Source organism: Muscardinus avellanarius (genome assembly GCF_963383645.1).
Source record: "Muscardinus avellanarius genome assembly, chromosome: 1".
Classification (NCBI taxonomy): Eukaryota; Metazoa; Chordata; class Mammalia; order Rodentia; family Gliridae; genus Muscardinus; species Muscardinus avellanarius.
In genome coordinates, this window is record NC_137786.1 from 219,952,976 (window position 1) to 219,967,361 (window position 14,386).

The window sequence follows — 14,386 nt, forward strand, 5'->3', positions numbered from 1 at the left end:
AGACAGGGTCTAGATAAATTGTTGAAGATGGCCTTGTACCTGAGATCCATCTCTCAGTCTCCCAATGGGGATTACACGTATGTACTACATCCAACTACAAGTGTCTGTTTAATGGTCTGTTTTAAATAGGTGCCTTGTTGCCGGGCGTGGTGGCACACGCTTGTAATCCCCGCGCTTGGGAGGTGGAAACAGGAGGATTGTGCTGGTTCGGAGCCAGCCTCGCTGGCTTAAGAGACCCTGTTTCCAAATAAAAAGTATAAAATAGGTCTGGGAGTGTAGCCTGGAGGTAGAAGGGCTTCTAGGAACCCCAGTACCACCAAAAATAAAAATAAATAAATAAATGCCTTGTTTTTGGCATTCCTGTGCTTTCTGTTGATGCCTCTGTATAAAATGGCCCAAGGTAGTATTCTATAATATATGTAAGACTGAAAACTAATCTCTCCAAACAAACTTAGGATGATAATTTTTATTTTTTATTTTTTTTAGGATGATAATTTTTAAAATCTTAAAATAATATATGATTGCTTAAGTGACAATATGTGTGTAATTTTTAAAAAAATCACTGAATCATGGGTGAAGGAAAATTCAATGGCCTGGGCTGTTATTAGGATATTAAAACTGAAATTCCCATTTACCTTCTTTAATGCTTTTACTAAATCCGCATAGTCACCAGCTTCCAGTTTGGGATTTTTTACTAATACCTCTACAGCTTCCAGGGCTTCTTTTCTCTCTTGCCATTTTTTTGCCTCCTGTAAGACACAATATGAGTCACTTGTGGAATAAAAAAATGAAAGAGTAGAACAAGTCTATTTCTTGCACTCAACCAATTTAAAAACATATAAAATGTACTTTCATAAGATTTCATAACCCTAAAGTAATATAAGTAAACAGAATGCCTCATTTTTCTATCTCATTTTCTAGGCAAATATTAGTAAACAGGTACCAAACAGAAATCATGAAAAAACTTCATTTCTAGTCCATCTCACAGTGGTATCATTACAGGAAAGAAATTTTTATACTGACAATATAAAAAAGACCAGAAAATAACAATCATATAAACAGTAACCAAAACTGTTCTAATCTTGAAGATCAATTTTATGACTGTGAGTATAATGCTAATCCTTTGTTTTATAAATATAACGTAGAATATGTTTCATTAGAGATCAAATAATCATTCAACAAATTAAACATCCATTATGTGAAAGAACAAGGAATACAAAAATAAAATAACTCTCCACCCTGGAGGAGATAATAGTTTAATTCAATTATCAAATATTTCCTTGACAGAAGTTAATTACTTAAGGAGTTGACAGCAGCACTAGGAAGATCTTCCATAAATAACTAACAGGTCTTAATCACTATGAAGTACAAGTGGTTTTGGTATACAGTCAGAGGACTAAACCTAATTTAGGCAGTCAGGACCTCCTCTAAAAAAGTGATGCTTAAAGTGAGACCTAGAAGATGAAAAGGCATTACTAGGTGAACATTGGGAGAAGAATATTTTACGTTCAAAGAATTGCATATGTTAAGGCAGAGAGAGAGAGAGAGAGAGGAGAAGAGAAGAGAAGAGAAGAGAAGAGAAGAGAAGAGGAGAGGAGAGGAGAAGGAGGAAGGGAGGAGAGAGGGACAGAAAGAGAGGCGAGGAGAGGGAGGGAGGGACACACAGTTGCTACTGAGACAAGTCCAATACAGCGGAAGCAAGAAAGAATAATTTGGAGATCAACTAGAAGGTAAATGGGGCCTCAAAGGTACCATAGATGGTTTCCATGGCCACAGGATGATTTTTAAGACACCATCCTAAGACCCAAGGAAGCCACTAGAGTTTTGATCATGTTTTAATACAGTAAAGTTTGGCCAGGCATGGTGGCGCACACTTGTAATCCCAGCATTTGGGAGGCTGAGACTAGAGGATCGCGGTTCGCGGACAGCTTCAGCTACTTAGTGAGGCCCTCTGCAACTCAGTGAAAGCCGGTTTCAAGATAAAGGATAAAAAATATGGCAGGGCGTATAGCTCTGAGGTTGAATGCCCCTGGGTTCTATCCCCAGACCCACAAAATAAAAAAACAAAACAAAAAACAAACAAACAAACAAAAAACAGCAGTAAAGTCTGCATTTTCAAAAATGTTATCTCTAGCCGGGCGTGGTGGCGCATGCTTGTAATCCCCACGCTTGGGAGGCAGAGACAGGAGGATTGCGCAGGTTCGAAGCCAGCCGCGCGCGCTGGTTTAGGAGACCGCGTTTCCAAATAGAAATGTAAAAACAGGTCTGGGAGTGTAGCCCGGAGGTAGAAGGGCTTCCAGGAACCCCAGTACCATCAAAAAAAAAAAAAATGTTATCTCTAACTATACTGTGGAATATGTGAAGAAGATTAGAGTGGACGGTGGTGACTGAGATAAGACTCTTGTTTCTCAACTTGGGATGGCTTTTGTCTCCCTGGGGACACTTAGCAATGTCTGGAGACATTTTTGTCAAGATTTGAGGGGATAGTATTACTGATATCTAGTGGGTAAAGGCCATAAATACTGCTAAGCATACTACAATGTGCAGGACAGCTCCACCAAAACGGGGGTATCTGAAAAAAATATCAACAATGCCATGGTCAAGAAACCCTGGGGTAAAGTAGTGGCAGTGAGGATGGAAAAAAAAAAAGGGATGAATTTTAGAGATATTGCGAGGTAAAACCAGAGAGCAAATACAGAAAAAGAAACAAGGAAAAATAAGTCAAAAATAATTTTCTGCTTTTTGACAAAACACATAACAAAAAGTGCCATTAATGGTGGTACATACAGAGTAGTATAGGAGCAGAGGAGACAGCAACTAACTCCTAGGAAAAATACGATGCAGGGGGAGAGACCAAGAAAAGGCTTAGCAGAACATTCTCTAATTCTATCCAAATAATTTTGTTTTTTGCTTTTGTGGATCTGGGGATGAAACCCAGGAGCATTCGACCTCCAAGATACACCCCCAGCCCTAGTGTTTATTCTTTATTTCGAAACAGGGTCTCACTAAATTACAGAGGGCCTCACTAAGTAGCTGAGGCTGTCCACAAACCACGATCCTCCATCTCAGCCTCCCGAATGCTGGGATTACAAGTGTGTGCCACCAGGCCTGGCTTCTATCCAAATAATTTTTAAAATGAAATAAATAAAAGCAAGTTAGTCATTACTTACAATTTTGTCATAAAAGTCTTTGGGAAGTTTGGAAAGAATCTCTACTGCTTCCAAAAGCTCATAAGCATCTATCTGTGGGACCTCATCACCATCATCACCACCTTAAAAAAAAAAAATCTTAAAATGGATAGAATGATTTTACTTATCAAATATCGGTCCTTTAACATCTCTAATGAAATCTTAATATAGAAGAGATCAGAATTATTATTATATCCAACATAAATTTTATTAAAGACAGTCCTTCAAAATATGCTTAGTAAGCCAGATGAACAGGAACAGGCCTGTAATCCAAGCAACTCAAGAGCATGAGGGAGGATGAACCCAAGTTTGAGGCTAGCTTGTGTAACTAAACAAGACCCTGTCTCAAAATAAAAAATAAAAAGGGCTGGGGATGTAGCTCATTGGTAAACAAAGAGACCCTGGGTTCAATTGCCAGTAACACACACACACACACACACACACACACACACACACTCTCTCTCTCTCTCTCTCTCTCTCTCTCTCTCTCTCTCTCTCTTTCTCTCTCCAGATGTAGTATACACCTATAATCCTAGTACTTGGGAGGATAAGACAGGAGGATCCTATATTCAAGGACAACCTCAGAAAGCAAGTTAAGATCTTTGTTTCAAAACAAAAAAATAAAAATAGGGCTGCGGGTATCTCAGAGGTAGAATGCCTCTGGGTTAAAACACACACACACACACACACACACACACACACACACACACACACACACACACACACACCCGGCTGTGGTGGCACACACTTGTAATCCCAGCATTCGGGAGGCTGAGACCGGAGAACTGCGGTTTGCTCAGCTATTTAGCGTGGTCTTTACAACTCAGTGAGACCCTGTTTTAAAATAAAGAATAAAATGCAGAGTTGGGTGTGTAGTTTGGAGGTAGAATGCCCCTAGGTTCCATTCCCAGTGATACACACAAAACCTAACACCTAGTGAACATAAGATTCCTGTGGCTGTGCTTATTCTAATTTTTACTGAAAGTAGAGTATAAAATTGGCTTACCCCCCTCAGCATCTCCACCAGCAGATTGTTGCTGTTCCAGTTTAGCTTCTAATTCTTGCTGGGAACGTAGAAACCGACTTGGTTTAGGAGCACCTGTTGGTAGTTTGACCCATTCTTCTTCTAGTTCTTTTAACTGCAAATATCAAAATATTTTAAAAACTTATCTACACTCTGCCACTGTAGAGCATACTTCACATTTATTTTTATTTATTTATTTATTTATTTTTTGGTGGTACTGGGGTTCCTGGAAGCCCTTCTACCTCCGGGCTACACTCCCAGACCTATTTTTACATTTTTTATATTTGGAAACAGGGTCTCCTAAGCCAGCGCGCGCGGCTGGCTTTGAACCTCCTGTCTCTGCCTCCCAAGCGCGGGAATTACAAGCGTGCGCCACCACGCCCGGCCATACTTCACATTTATATCCACTAATGTACTGGGACTCAACTTCTTATGTATGTGGCTTTAATATGTCAAACAACAAAAAGAGAAATTTAAATTGTATACATTATATAGCATAAGTCAAATCTACTTACATTACTACAGTCAAGATTTATGTCAAAGCAATAGCAAAGAATGGTGGTACATGCTTATAATACTAGCATTTGGAGGCTGAGACCTGAGGAGTGGGTGGGGTTTGTGGACAGCCTCAGCTACTTAGTGAGACCCTGTTTCAAAATAAGAAATAAAAATAGGGCAGGGGGTGTGGCTCGGAGGTCGGATGCCCCTGGGTTCCATCTCCAGACTCACAAAAGAAAAAGAAAAAAAGGAAAAAGTCTCCACAACTAATTTTAATAAAAAGCCATGGGCTGGGGGTATAGCTCAGAGGTAAAACACATGCCTAGCAAACCCGGGGATCAATTCCTGGAACTGTAAAATAAGAAAAGAAAGAAATAGAGCTGGGTGTGGTGGTGCACGCTTGTAATCCCAGCATTTGGGAGGTTGAGACCGGAGGATCACAGTTTGCGGACCGCCTCAGCTACTTAGTGAGGCCCTCTGCAACTTAGTGAGACCCCGTTTCAAATTAAAGAATAAAAAATAGGGCAGGGGGTGTAGCTCCGAGGTTAAATGCCCCTAGATTCCATCCTCAGACTCGCATTAAAAAAAAAAAAAAGAAAGAAAGAAATATTCAGAATGTGAGGGTAACATCTGTCACCCCACTAATCACCAGGATTGATTAGATTGATCTAGCTGGTTAGACATGTGTCCCCTTCCTCCCCCCTTTTCCATGTGCATCCCTCACAACTTGTATGCCCAGTCAAAGAGGATGACCATCTCTAATAGAGGACCATTCTTTGATCAAGCGTGTATGAGTAGCTCCAAAGAAGTTCTTGGACCAGGAGAGAGGGGGGACAGAGAGAGAAACAGAAAACCAAATAGCATATACTTTATCCAAATAGATGAGTCCTGCCACCCAACAGAATTATGAAGAGATATTTTAACTGTTATGGATTTAACTTTAGCATATAGGAATCACTGACGGAATAGTATTTAACTTGAGAGGACAAAGTAACAATGGAAGAAAGCCATGTGCAGAAAAGCCAACTGATTTCAAAATTAAGAACAGTGTGAGGATGTAGATCAGTGGTAGAGTGATTGCCTAGTGTGTGCAATCCCTGAATTGGATACCTTGCACACACGCACCACGTCCAAAAAAGAAAGAAAAAAAAAAGAATTTTATGTAAAAACAGAATATCAACAATGGCAGAAAAAAGAATCTTCATATTAACCTTCTTCAAAGACAACCATGAGCCGGGCGTGGTGGTCTACGCTTGTAATCCCCGTGCTTGGGAGGCAGAGACAGGAGGATCGTGCAGGTTTGAAGCCAGCCTCAACTGGCTTAAGAGACCCTGTTTCCAAATAAAATATAAAATAGGTCTGGGAGTGTATCCCAGAGGTAGAAGGCCCCTGGGTTCCATCTCCAGTACCATCAAAAAAAAAAAAAAAAAGACAACCATGGAACTTTGTGCCTCACCTGGACAGAGTTTATGTTTTGTAATGGGGGTCTCAAAGCATCTCGAATCCATCTATAAATCTCCACCGCAATTAGTTTGGCTTCATCTCGAACAGCTTTCTCTCGAGACTCAAAGAGTTTTGGCAACACTTTGATAATTGGCTTAAGCAAGATGATTTTGGAACCGAATTCACTAGAAGTAAAATATAACACACAATGTTCTTGGGTTAGGTACGCATAGTTTCATATCATATTAATAGTGTTATATAGGTTCAATTTTTAAGTTGGCAAAAAAAAGGAACTCATAACCATGTATGTATTTGTGTCATTCTTCCAAGAATATTACTTATTGTCTAGGTCCCCAAATAATAATATTACCATTCTAAAACTAACTTTCTTGCTGGGCATAGTGATATACATCTATAATCCCAGTACTTGAGAGGTGGAGACAGGAGAATTGCAGGTTCAAAGCCTGCCTTGGCAACTTAGCAAGATCCTATTTTAAAACAAAAAAGTAGCCGGGCGTGGTGGCACATGCTTGTAATCCCTGTGCTCGGGAGGCAGAGATAGGAGGATCACGCAGGTTTGAAGCCAGCTGCGCTGGCTTAAGAGACCCTGTTTCCAAATAAAAATATAAAATAGGTCTGGGAGTGTAGCCCGGAGGCAGAAGGGTTTCATCCCCAGTACCACCAAAAATGGAAAGAAAAAAAAGAAAAAAAAAATGCCGGGCGTGGTGGTGCATGCTTGTAATCTCCACGCTTGGGAGGCGGAGACAGGAGGATCTCGCTGGTTTGAAGCCAGCCCTGCTGGCTTAAGAAACCCTGTTTCCAAAAATAAAAGAAGTATAAAATAGGTCTGTGAGTGTAGCCCGGAGGTAGAAGGGCTTCCAGGAACCCAGTACCACCAAAAAAAGAAAAAAGAAAAGAAAAAAAGAAATCAGGAAAACAAAACAAAACAAAAAATAACAACAAAACAAGCACGCATGAACGTATACGTGCAAAAACAAAACACCAAATGGAATTCTCCAAGATCTAGGTCACACATATAATTACGAGAGAGCTGCGTGGGAATGATCTTTACTCTGTTAGGATTTCACTAGAGCTGCTTTCTACGGTATCTAATATGGATAGTATTGAGAATAGGATATCAGATTAGGAAGACTGCCAAATCAGAACTACTGACTTCTTTAAGTCAGTGTTCCACAGCAAATTATAGCCAAGTGTTCCTGAAAGAGATCCCATTCATGAAAAACTTCAATGCCAAACAAATTCCAGAGTTGAAAATAACCTATTACATAAAGTTATTTTGTACTGACTATTACTGTGCTTCTATTTAAAAGTATTTAGCCAACTTTTTTTTTTTTTACTTTACCTAAAAAGAACCTAAATGAAAGTTTGCTTTAGCCAACAAACTGTACTTACAGCCAACATTACAAAGTACAGAGTCTATACTAAAAGGAAAGTTTTGAGAACAGATTAGAAATATCCTGTGCAATTTTTATTTGTTTAAACCAGGAACCTGAACTCAATTGAAATAACCTAGTTAACAAAACTAAAGAAAAAAAAAAGTCTCACCTTAAGGCTTTTCTCAGTGTCTCTATACAGGCCACTATGATCTTGGGATTCTTATTGTCCAAGCCTTTTAGGAGCTCTTCTTGCACAGCCTCTCCTTTTTCAATCTCTATGTACATGAGACAAATCTCTATACCCAGCTCCTTGGCTTTGGCTTTAGGTTGGTTGAACACTTTACTTACAACACCTGACACAACTTCTCCTGTGGTTCTGTAATAGAAACAACCATTAATACACAAAAAAAGACACACTTTAGTAAAAAGAGTTTAAAAAGATTATGGAAAGGGAATATACCAGTATTTTTACAAATGCTTCAAAGTAAATGAGCTTCTATATGTTTCTGTGAGTTTTCATATTAAATTTATGTTCAAGAACATTCATGAAAATGTTATGGAAGTCCAGGCATGGTGGCACATGCTTGTAATCCCAGCATTTGGGAGGCTGAGACAGGAGGATAGTGGTTAGCAACCAGCTTCAGCTACTACTTACTGAGGCCCTTTGCAACTCAGTGAGACCCTGTTTCAAAATAAAGAAATAAAAATAGGGCTGGGGATGGGGTAGCTCGGAGGTAGAATGCCCCTGGGTTTCATCCCTAGTACTACACACACAATAAATACATACATACATACATACATACATACATACATACATACCTTATGGAGGCCAGGTGTGGTGGCGCATGCTTATAATCCCAATACTTGGGAGGCTGAGACAGGAGGAACATAGGTTTGCAGTCAGCCTCAGCTACTTAGTGAGGCCCTCTGCAACTTAATGAGACCTTGTTTTAAAACAAACAAACAAACAAACAAAAAATGGGGCTGGGGGTGAAGCTTGGAGGTAGAATGCCCCTGGGTTCAATTCCCAATCCCTGGTACCACACACACAAAAAAAATTATGAAATTCACAAAAGATTAAGACATGTCATACTAGGCATAGCTCAAGTTTATAAAAGTAGAAAATTCAAAGAAAACAAAAATTCCTTGAAATTCTACTACCCAAAGAAAACTTCCAGTCTTTATTTCCATTCTTCCAGACCTTTCCCTAAAGCATATATCTCTTGTTCACATACACATGGTTATACAAATATATTTTACAAAAATAAGATTACAGAATGCTTGCTTTTTGAAAAATTTTAAATCACTTTAAACAACTCTTAGGCCAAGTGAATTTCTCAATACAAGAAGATAAATGGTTATGTATCTTTAATAAGAAAAATACTGCTCTCAACTCCTTAGCAAATTTTACAGTAATTTTATATTTTTGACGAGTCTTCCCCCTCTTCCTCCTCCTCCTCCTCCTCCCCCTCCCCCTCCTCCTCTTCCTCTTCCTCCTTTGGGCTACATCCCCAGCCCTATTTTTTATTTTTATTTTGAAATAGGGTCTCACTCAGTTGTGGAGGGCCTAAGTAGCTGAGGCTGGCTGCAAACTTCTGATCTGCATGTCTCAGCCTGCCAAGTACTGGGATTACAGGTCTATACCACTATGCCCGGCTGAGTCTCTTCTAAATTAATTAAAACCCATATTCCTGTAAACTAGAGATAGTGAGTAGGTTGAGATTACATGGAGAATTTGTCAAAATAGTAGTTTCTGATATCAGAAGAAAATGAAACAAAAAATATATATAATAGCTTGCTGGTTAACCAAACCATCAATTGTCTTTGTTGATACAATCTTTGAATTAAGCATATCTGTCTTGTCCAATTAACTCAAGGCTTCCAAATTCTTATTTATTTATTTTTTTTCAGTATGAAAGTTCTTCGTAGTAAAGACTAGAGTTAAAAAAAAAAAAACCATCAGGCATAGCTGGGCATGGTGGCACATGCTTGTAATCCCAGCATTTTGGGAAGTTGAGACAGGAGAATCAAAGTTCACAGACAGCCTCAATTACTTAGTGAGGCCCTCTTGCAACCCACTGAGACCTTGTTTTAGAGTAAAGAATAAAAAACAGGGCTAGGGGTATAGCTTGGAGATAGAATGACCATGGGTTCTATTCCCAGAACCGCAAAAAAAAAAAAAAAAAAAAAAAAAAAAAAATCAGTTATAAAAGATAAGGGAAGTGGGCCACTAGACACTTCTATCAACAATTGCTCAAATCAAACAAGCTGGTAGTCACAGAGGTAGTTTAGTAACATTCTCTTGCCCAAAAGAAAAAAATCTAAAAAACACACTGAGAAAGATGTGATTCTAATATCACCTGCCTAGAAACCCTTATTTGAAAACAAACAAACAAACAAACAAACATCTCTTGTAATGCCCAACTGTCTTCTGTGAGATTTTGGTAATTCCTTTGTTGACAACCTCTTGGTTTCTTCCCTTTTAATTTAGAATAATTCCTACACAAAAAACTCAAAACCAGGTGCTTATTAAGGTAAAAGCTGACTTATAATTTAATCCTTTTTAGAACATGTAACATTTAGACTTTTGAGAGTAAAAGAACATAAAAAATACTGAGAAGCTATAAAAGTAAGAAAATTAGTACACTCTAAAACTGTTAACTAAGGATCCACAAATATACATAGTCTATGTAGGACCATATAAAAATTTTTAAAGAATATCTTGAAATTACTTACTTTCCTGCTACATGGGCATTTTCAACATAAACAAGTGCAGCTTCTAGTCCTTTCAACTGGACCACTGCATTGGAATCAGTTACAAATTTTTTGATCAATCCCAAAAATTTGGACCATTCTGGGCTCTTTTCATCCTTTATTTTCTGGAAGATCTTCAGAGCCTCTTCATATCCACTTAACCTTGCTTTCCACAGCTAAAATAAATGTTTTGAAACAAAATTTAATGATATTACCAACTGTTAATCTGCAAGAAAAGAGATAAAAATGAATACCCTAAACCAGGCAATTTGGACAGAGAATACCATAGTTGGAAACAAAAAAGTTGCTGAAGAAATTCAGACTGTTTTCAAAAAAGATAAGTAACTTCTGAATGTTTTGCCAAGGCTACCAAAAATTTATAAGAGGATGTTTTAAATATCACTTTGTTTCCCAGTATTAGTTATAACTTATTTAATACAGCATTAAAGATGTGACAACTCAAACATAAAAAAAAATCATCCTGAGCCGGGCGTGGCGGCGCACGCTTGTAATCCCTGCACTTGGGAGGTGGAGACAGGAGGATCGCGCAGGTTTGAAGCCAGCCTCGCTGGCTTAAGAGACCCTGTTTCCAAATAAAAGTATAAAATAGGTCTGGGAGTGTAGCCCGGAGGTAAAAGGGTTTCCAGGAACCCCAGTACCACCACCACCAAAAAAAAAGTTTTAAGTGCTGCAAAGGGAAAGGGAATGGTACTATTAAAATACATAGTTTGGAAGTAGAACGCTCCTGGATTCAATCTCCAGCACCACACACATATACAAAAAAAGAATTGTCAAACACAAAATAAATGGCCGGACATAGTAGTGCACACCTGCAATCTCTGTACTTGGGAGGCTGAGACAAGAAGATAGAAGGATCCAGGACAGCATCAGCAATTTAGCAAGACTCTCAGCAACCTAGCAAGCCTCTGTTTAAAAAAATAGTGGTGGCACATGCTTGTAATTCCAGTGCTTGGGAGGTTAAGGCAGGAGGATCTGAGTTTGCAGCCAGCCTCAACTACTCAATAAGGCAACTTAGTGAGACCCTGTTTCAAAAATAAAAAGAATGAAGCCGGGTGTGGTGGCACATGCTTGTAATCCCAGCATTTGGGAGGCTGAGACAGGATATCGTGCAGGTTTGAAGCCAGCCTCAGCTACTTAGTGAGGCCCTTTACAACTAACTCAGTGAGACTCTGTTTCAAAATAAAGAATAAAAAAGTAGGGCTGGGGATATAGCTCAAAGGTAGAATGCCCCTGGGTTCCATCCCCAGTACCGAAGAAATATATATATAAACAAATAAACAAATAAATATTCTAAAAATAAAATTAAAATTAAAAGAATGAAAAATCAGGCTGGGGATATAGTTTGGAAGTAGAGTGAGTTCAATCCCCAGCACCACAAAAAATAAAAATAATAAGTGTTTCAAAAATAAAAAAGGATGAGGAGATAGCTCTGAGATAGAATGCCCCTGAATTCAATCCCTAGCTCCCCCCCAAAAAAAAAGAAAGAAAAAAAAAGAATAATGTACAAATAAGAGATGAAAAAAAATTTTTTTTGGAGGTACTGGGGATGAAACCCAGGGGCATTCTACCTCTGAGCCACACCCCCAGCCTATTTTTTATTCTTTATTTTGAAACAGGGTCTCACTGAATTGCAAAGGGCCTAGGTAGCTAAGGCTTTCCTTGAACTGAATCCTCCTGTCTCAGCCTCCCAAATGTTGGGATTACAAGTGTGTGCCACCATGCCTGGCTGAGAGATAAAATTCTAAAATCTACTAATTATATCTGTTATTTTAAAAGCAATTAGCATGTAATCCCAGCATTCGGGAGGCTAAGACAAGAGGATCGCAGTTGGTGGACTGCCTTGGCTACTTAGCGAGGCCCTTTGCAACTCAGTGAGACGCTGTTTCAAAATAAAGAATTAAAAATAGGGCTGGGGGTCTGTAGCTCAATACCCAGTACTCAAAAAAAAAAAAAAAAAAAAAAAAAAAAAAAAAAAAGCGTGAGCATGATGGCACATGCCTGTAATCCCAGTAATTGGGAGGCTGAGACAGGAGGATTGCAGGTTCATTATCAGTCTCACAAGAAGCGAAACTCAGCAACCTAGTGAGACCAGTCCCTATTTAAGCCTCGGCATGGTAGCACATGGCTATAACCCCAGTACTTGGGAGGCTGAGATGGGAGGATCTCAGGGTTATGGCCTGCCTCAGCAACTTAGTGAGAAGTAGAATGCCCCTGGCTTCAATTCCCTGTACCACGACAAACAACTCAGCTTCAGAAGGTAGTTATCAGAAGACAGAACAGATGATATAGACTAGAGAACCTAAAAAATACTGAACTTCTATTTTTCTTTTTTTTGTGTGTGATACTGGGTGGAACCCAGGGGCTTTTCTACCTCTGGGCTATATTCCCAGACCTATTTTATACTTTATTTGGGAAAGGGGTCTCACTAAGTTGCTGAGAGCATCACTAAGTAGTTGAGGCTGGTTTCAAACTTGTGCAATCCTCCTGTCTCAGCCTCCCAAGTGCTGGGATTACAAACATGCGCCACCACGCTCAGCATAAATATACTGAACTTTTCTAAGGTCGAATTCAGAACACATCTCCAAAGAACAATTTATATACAATGAAATATTACTATGTACTTAGTGAGTATACCATACTGATTATAAAACTACCCAGCTAATAACTTTTTTTGGTGGTAGTGCTGAGGATGAAACCCAGGGGCACTCTTCTTCAAGGTCACTTTCAACCCTATTTTATATTTGAAAATGGGATCTTGCTAAGATATTGAGGCTGGCTTCAAATTGGAGATTCTCCTATCTTAGCCTCCCAAGTATAGGAAGCTAAGATAAGCTCCTAGTGTACCACCATGCCCAGCTAAATAAATTTAAAAAAATTGAGCTGGAGATAATTCTTTTCTTTTCCTTTTCTTTCTTTTTTTTTTTTTTTGCGGGTCTGGGGATGGAACCCAGGAGCAAGCAATCTCTGAGCTACACCCCCTGCCCTATTATTTTTATTCTTTATTTTGAAACCAGGTCTCACTGAGTTGCAGAGGGCCTCACTAAGTAGCTGAGGCTGTTCTAGAACCGAGATCCTCTGGTTTCAGCCTCCCAAATGCTGGGATTACAGGGATTACACAAGCATGCGCCACCACGCCTGGCTTGGAGATAATTATTTTCAATGACATAATGTATCCAACATGGCATCCGTGTATTTCAAACTACCAATGTTTTCATATGCTTCTAAGTAAGACAAGAGTACAACTGCTAATAAAACAAGCCACTGACACAAATTTATATTTCAGGAAAGCCTTACCTTGTGCTCACATTTTTGATCAACTGGCAATTTCAACCATTCACTGTCATCTCCCATTATGCTTCCAGTTTTTTCTTGGAATTAAAAGTAGTAGTTCCTAGTTAAAAAAAAAAAAAAAAAAAAAGGTAACTATCACCTTTAGCAATCAATTTGTCTCTTAAAATGACTTTTCTCAGATTCTCAGATTATTATTTTAACATGCATGCACACCAAAAAAAAAAAAAAAAAAAAAAGCCCATTCTTTGGTCATGGAATTAAAGTGGTCAAATGCCAATTAACTATAGAACATCTTTTAAAAAGGAAAAATAAAAGGCCGGTATAGTAGCACAAACTTGTAATCCCAGTACTTGGGAGTCTGAGACAGGAGACCCTGGGTTCATGGCCAGCCTCATCTACTTAGTGAGGACCTCTGCAACTTAGTAAGACCCTGTTTCAAAATGAATAATATAAAATTGGGCTGGGGGTGGCTCAGAGGTAGAATGCCCCTGAGTTTAATACTCAGAACCACACACAAAAAAACAGAAAGAAAGAAAGAAAGAAAGAAAGAAAGAAAGAAAGAAAGAAAGAAAGAAAATAGAAGAGGAAAAAGTCAATCTAAATCAAAAGACAGGCATGCATCTTAAAAAATGATTATATATTTTCCCAAATGAGAACTTCATAGATACATGATAATGCTGAAAAGCTGAGCTAGTTGGCCTTTATAGGGTGTGGTAGACTAAAATATGCCACTCCCAAATCTATTTCTTTGGCTCCCTTCCATCTGGTTA

General features: G+C 38.9%; 1 protein-coding gene across 3 annotated transcripts in view; it reads right to left on the bottom strand.

The window, feature by feature from the left end:
- Positions 1-13,824, bottom strand: part of CKAP5 (cytoskeleton associated protein 5) — a gene marked incomplete at its 3' end in the record, with an annotated part of 103,838 nt that extends 90,014 nt beyond the window's left edge. For all 3 annotated transcript variants that reach the window (XM_080696363.1, XM_080696362.1, XM_080696361.1), the window contains exons 1-7: positions 13,620-13,824; positions 10,287-10,480; positions 7,720-7,926; positions 6,167-6,338; positions 4,195-4,327; positions 3,171-3,271; positions 636-749 (exon numbers count right to left, since the gene is read on the bottom strand). In XM_080696363.1, the coding sequence (XP_080552489.1) occupies positions 636-749; positions 3,171-3,271; positions 4,195-4,327; positions 6,167-6,338; positions 7,720-7,926; positions 10,287-10,480; positions 13,620-13,676 (978 nt within the window). In that variant the 5' untranslated portion in view covers positions 13,677-13,824. The remainder of the gene's footprint in view (positions 1-635; positions 750-3,170; positions 3,272-4,194; positions 4,328-6,166; positions 6,339-7,719; positions 7,927-10,286; positions 10,481-13,619) is intronic.
- Positions 13,825-14,386: the final 562 nt, after the last annotated feature.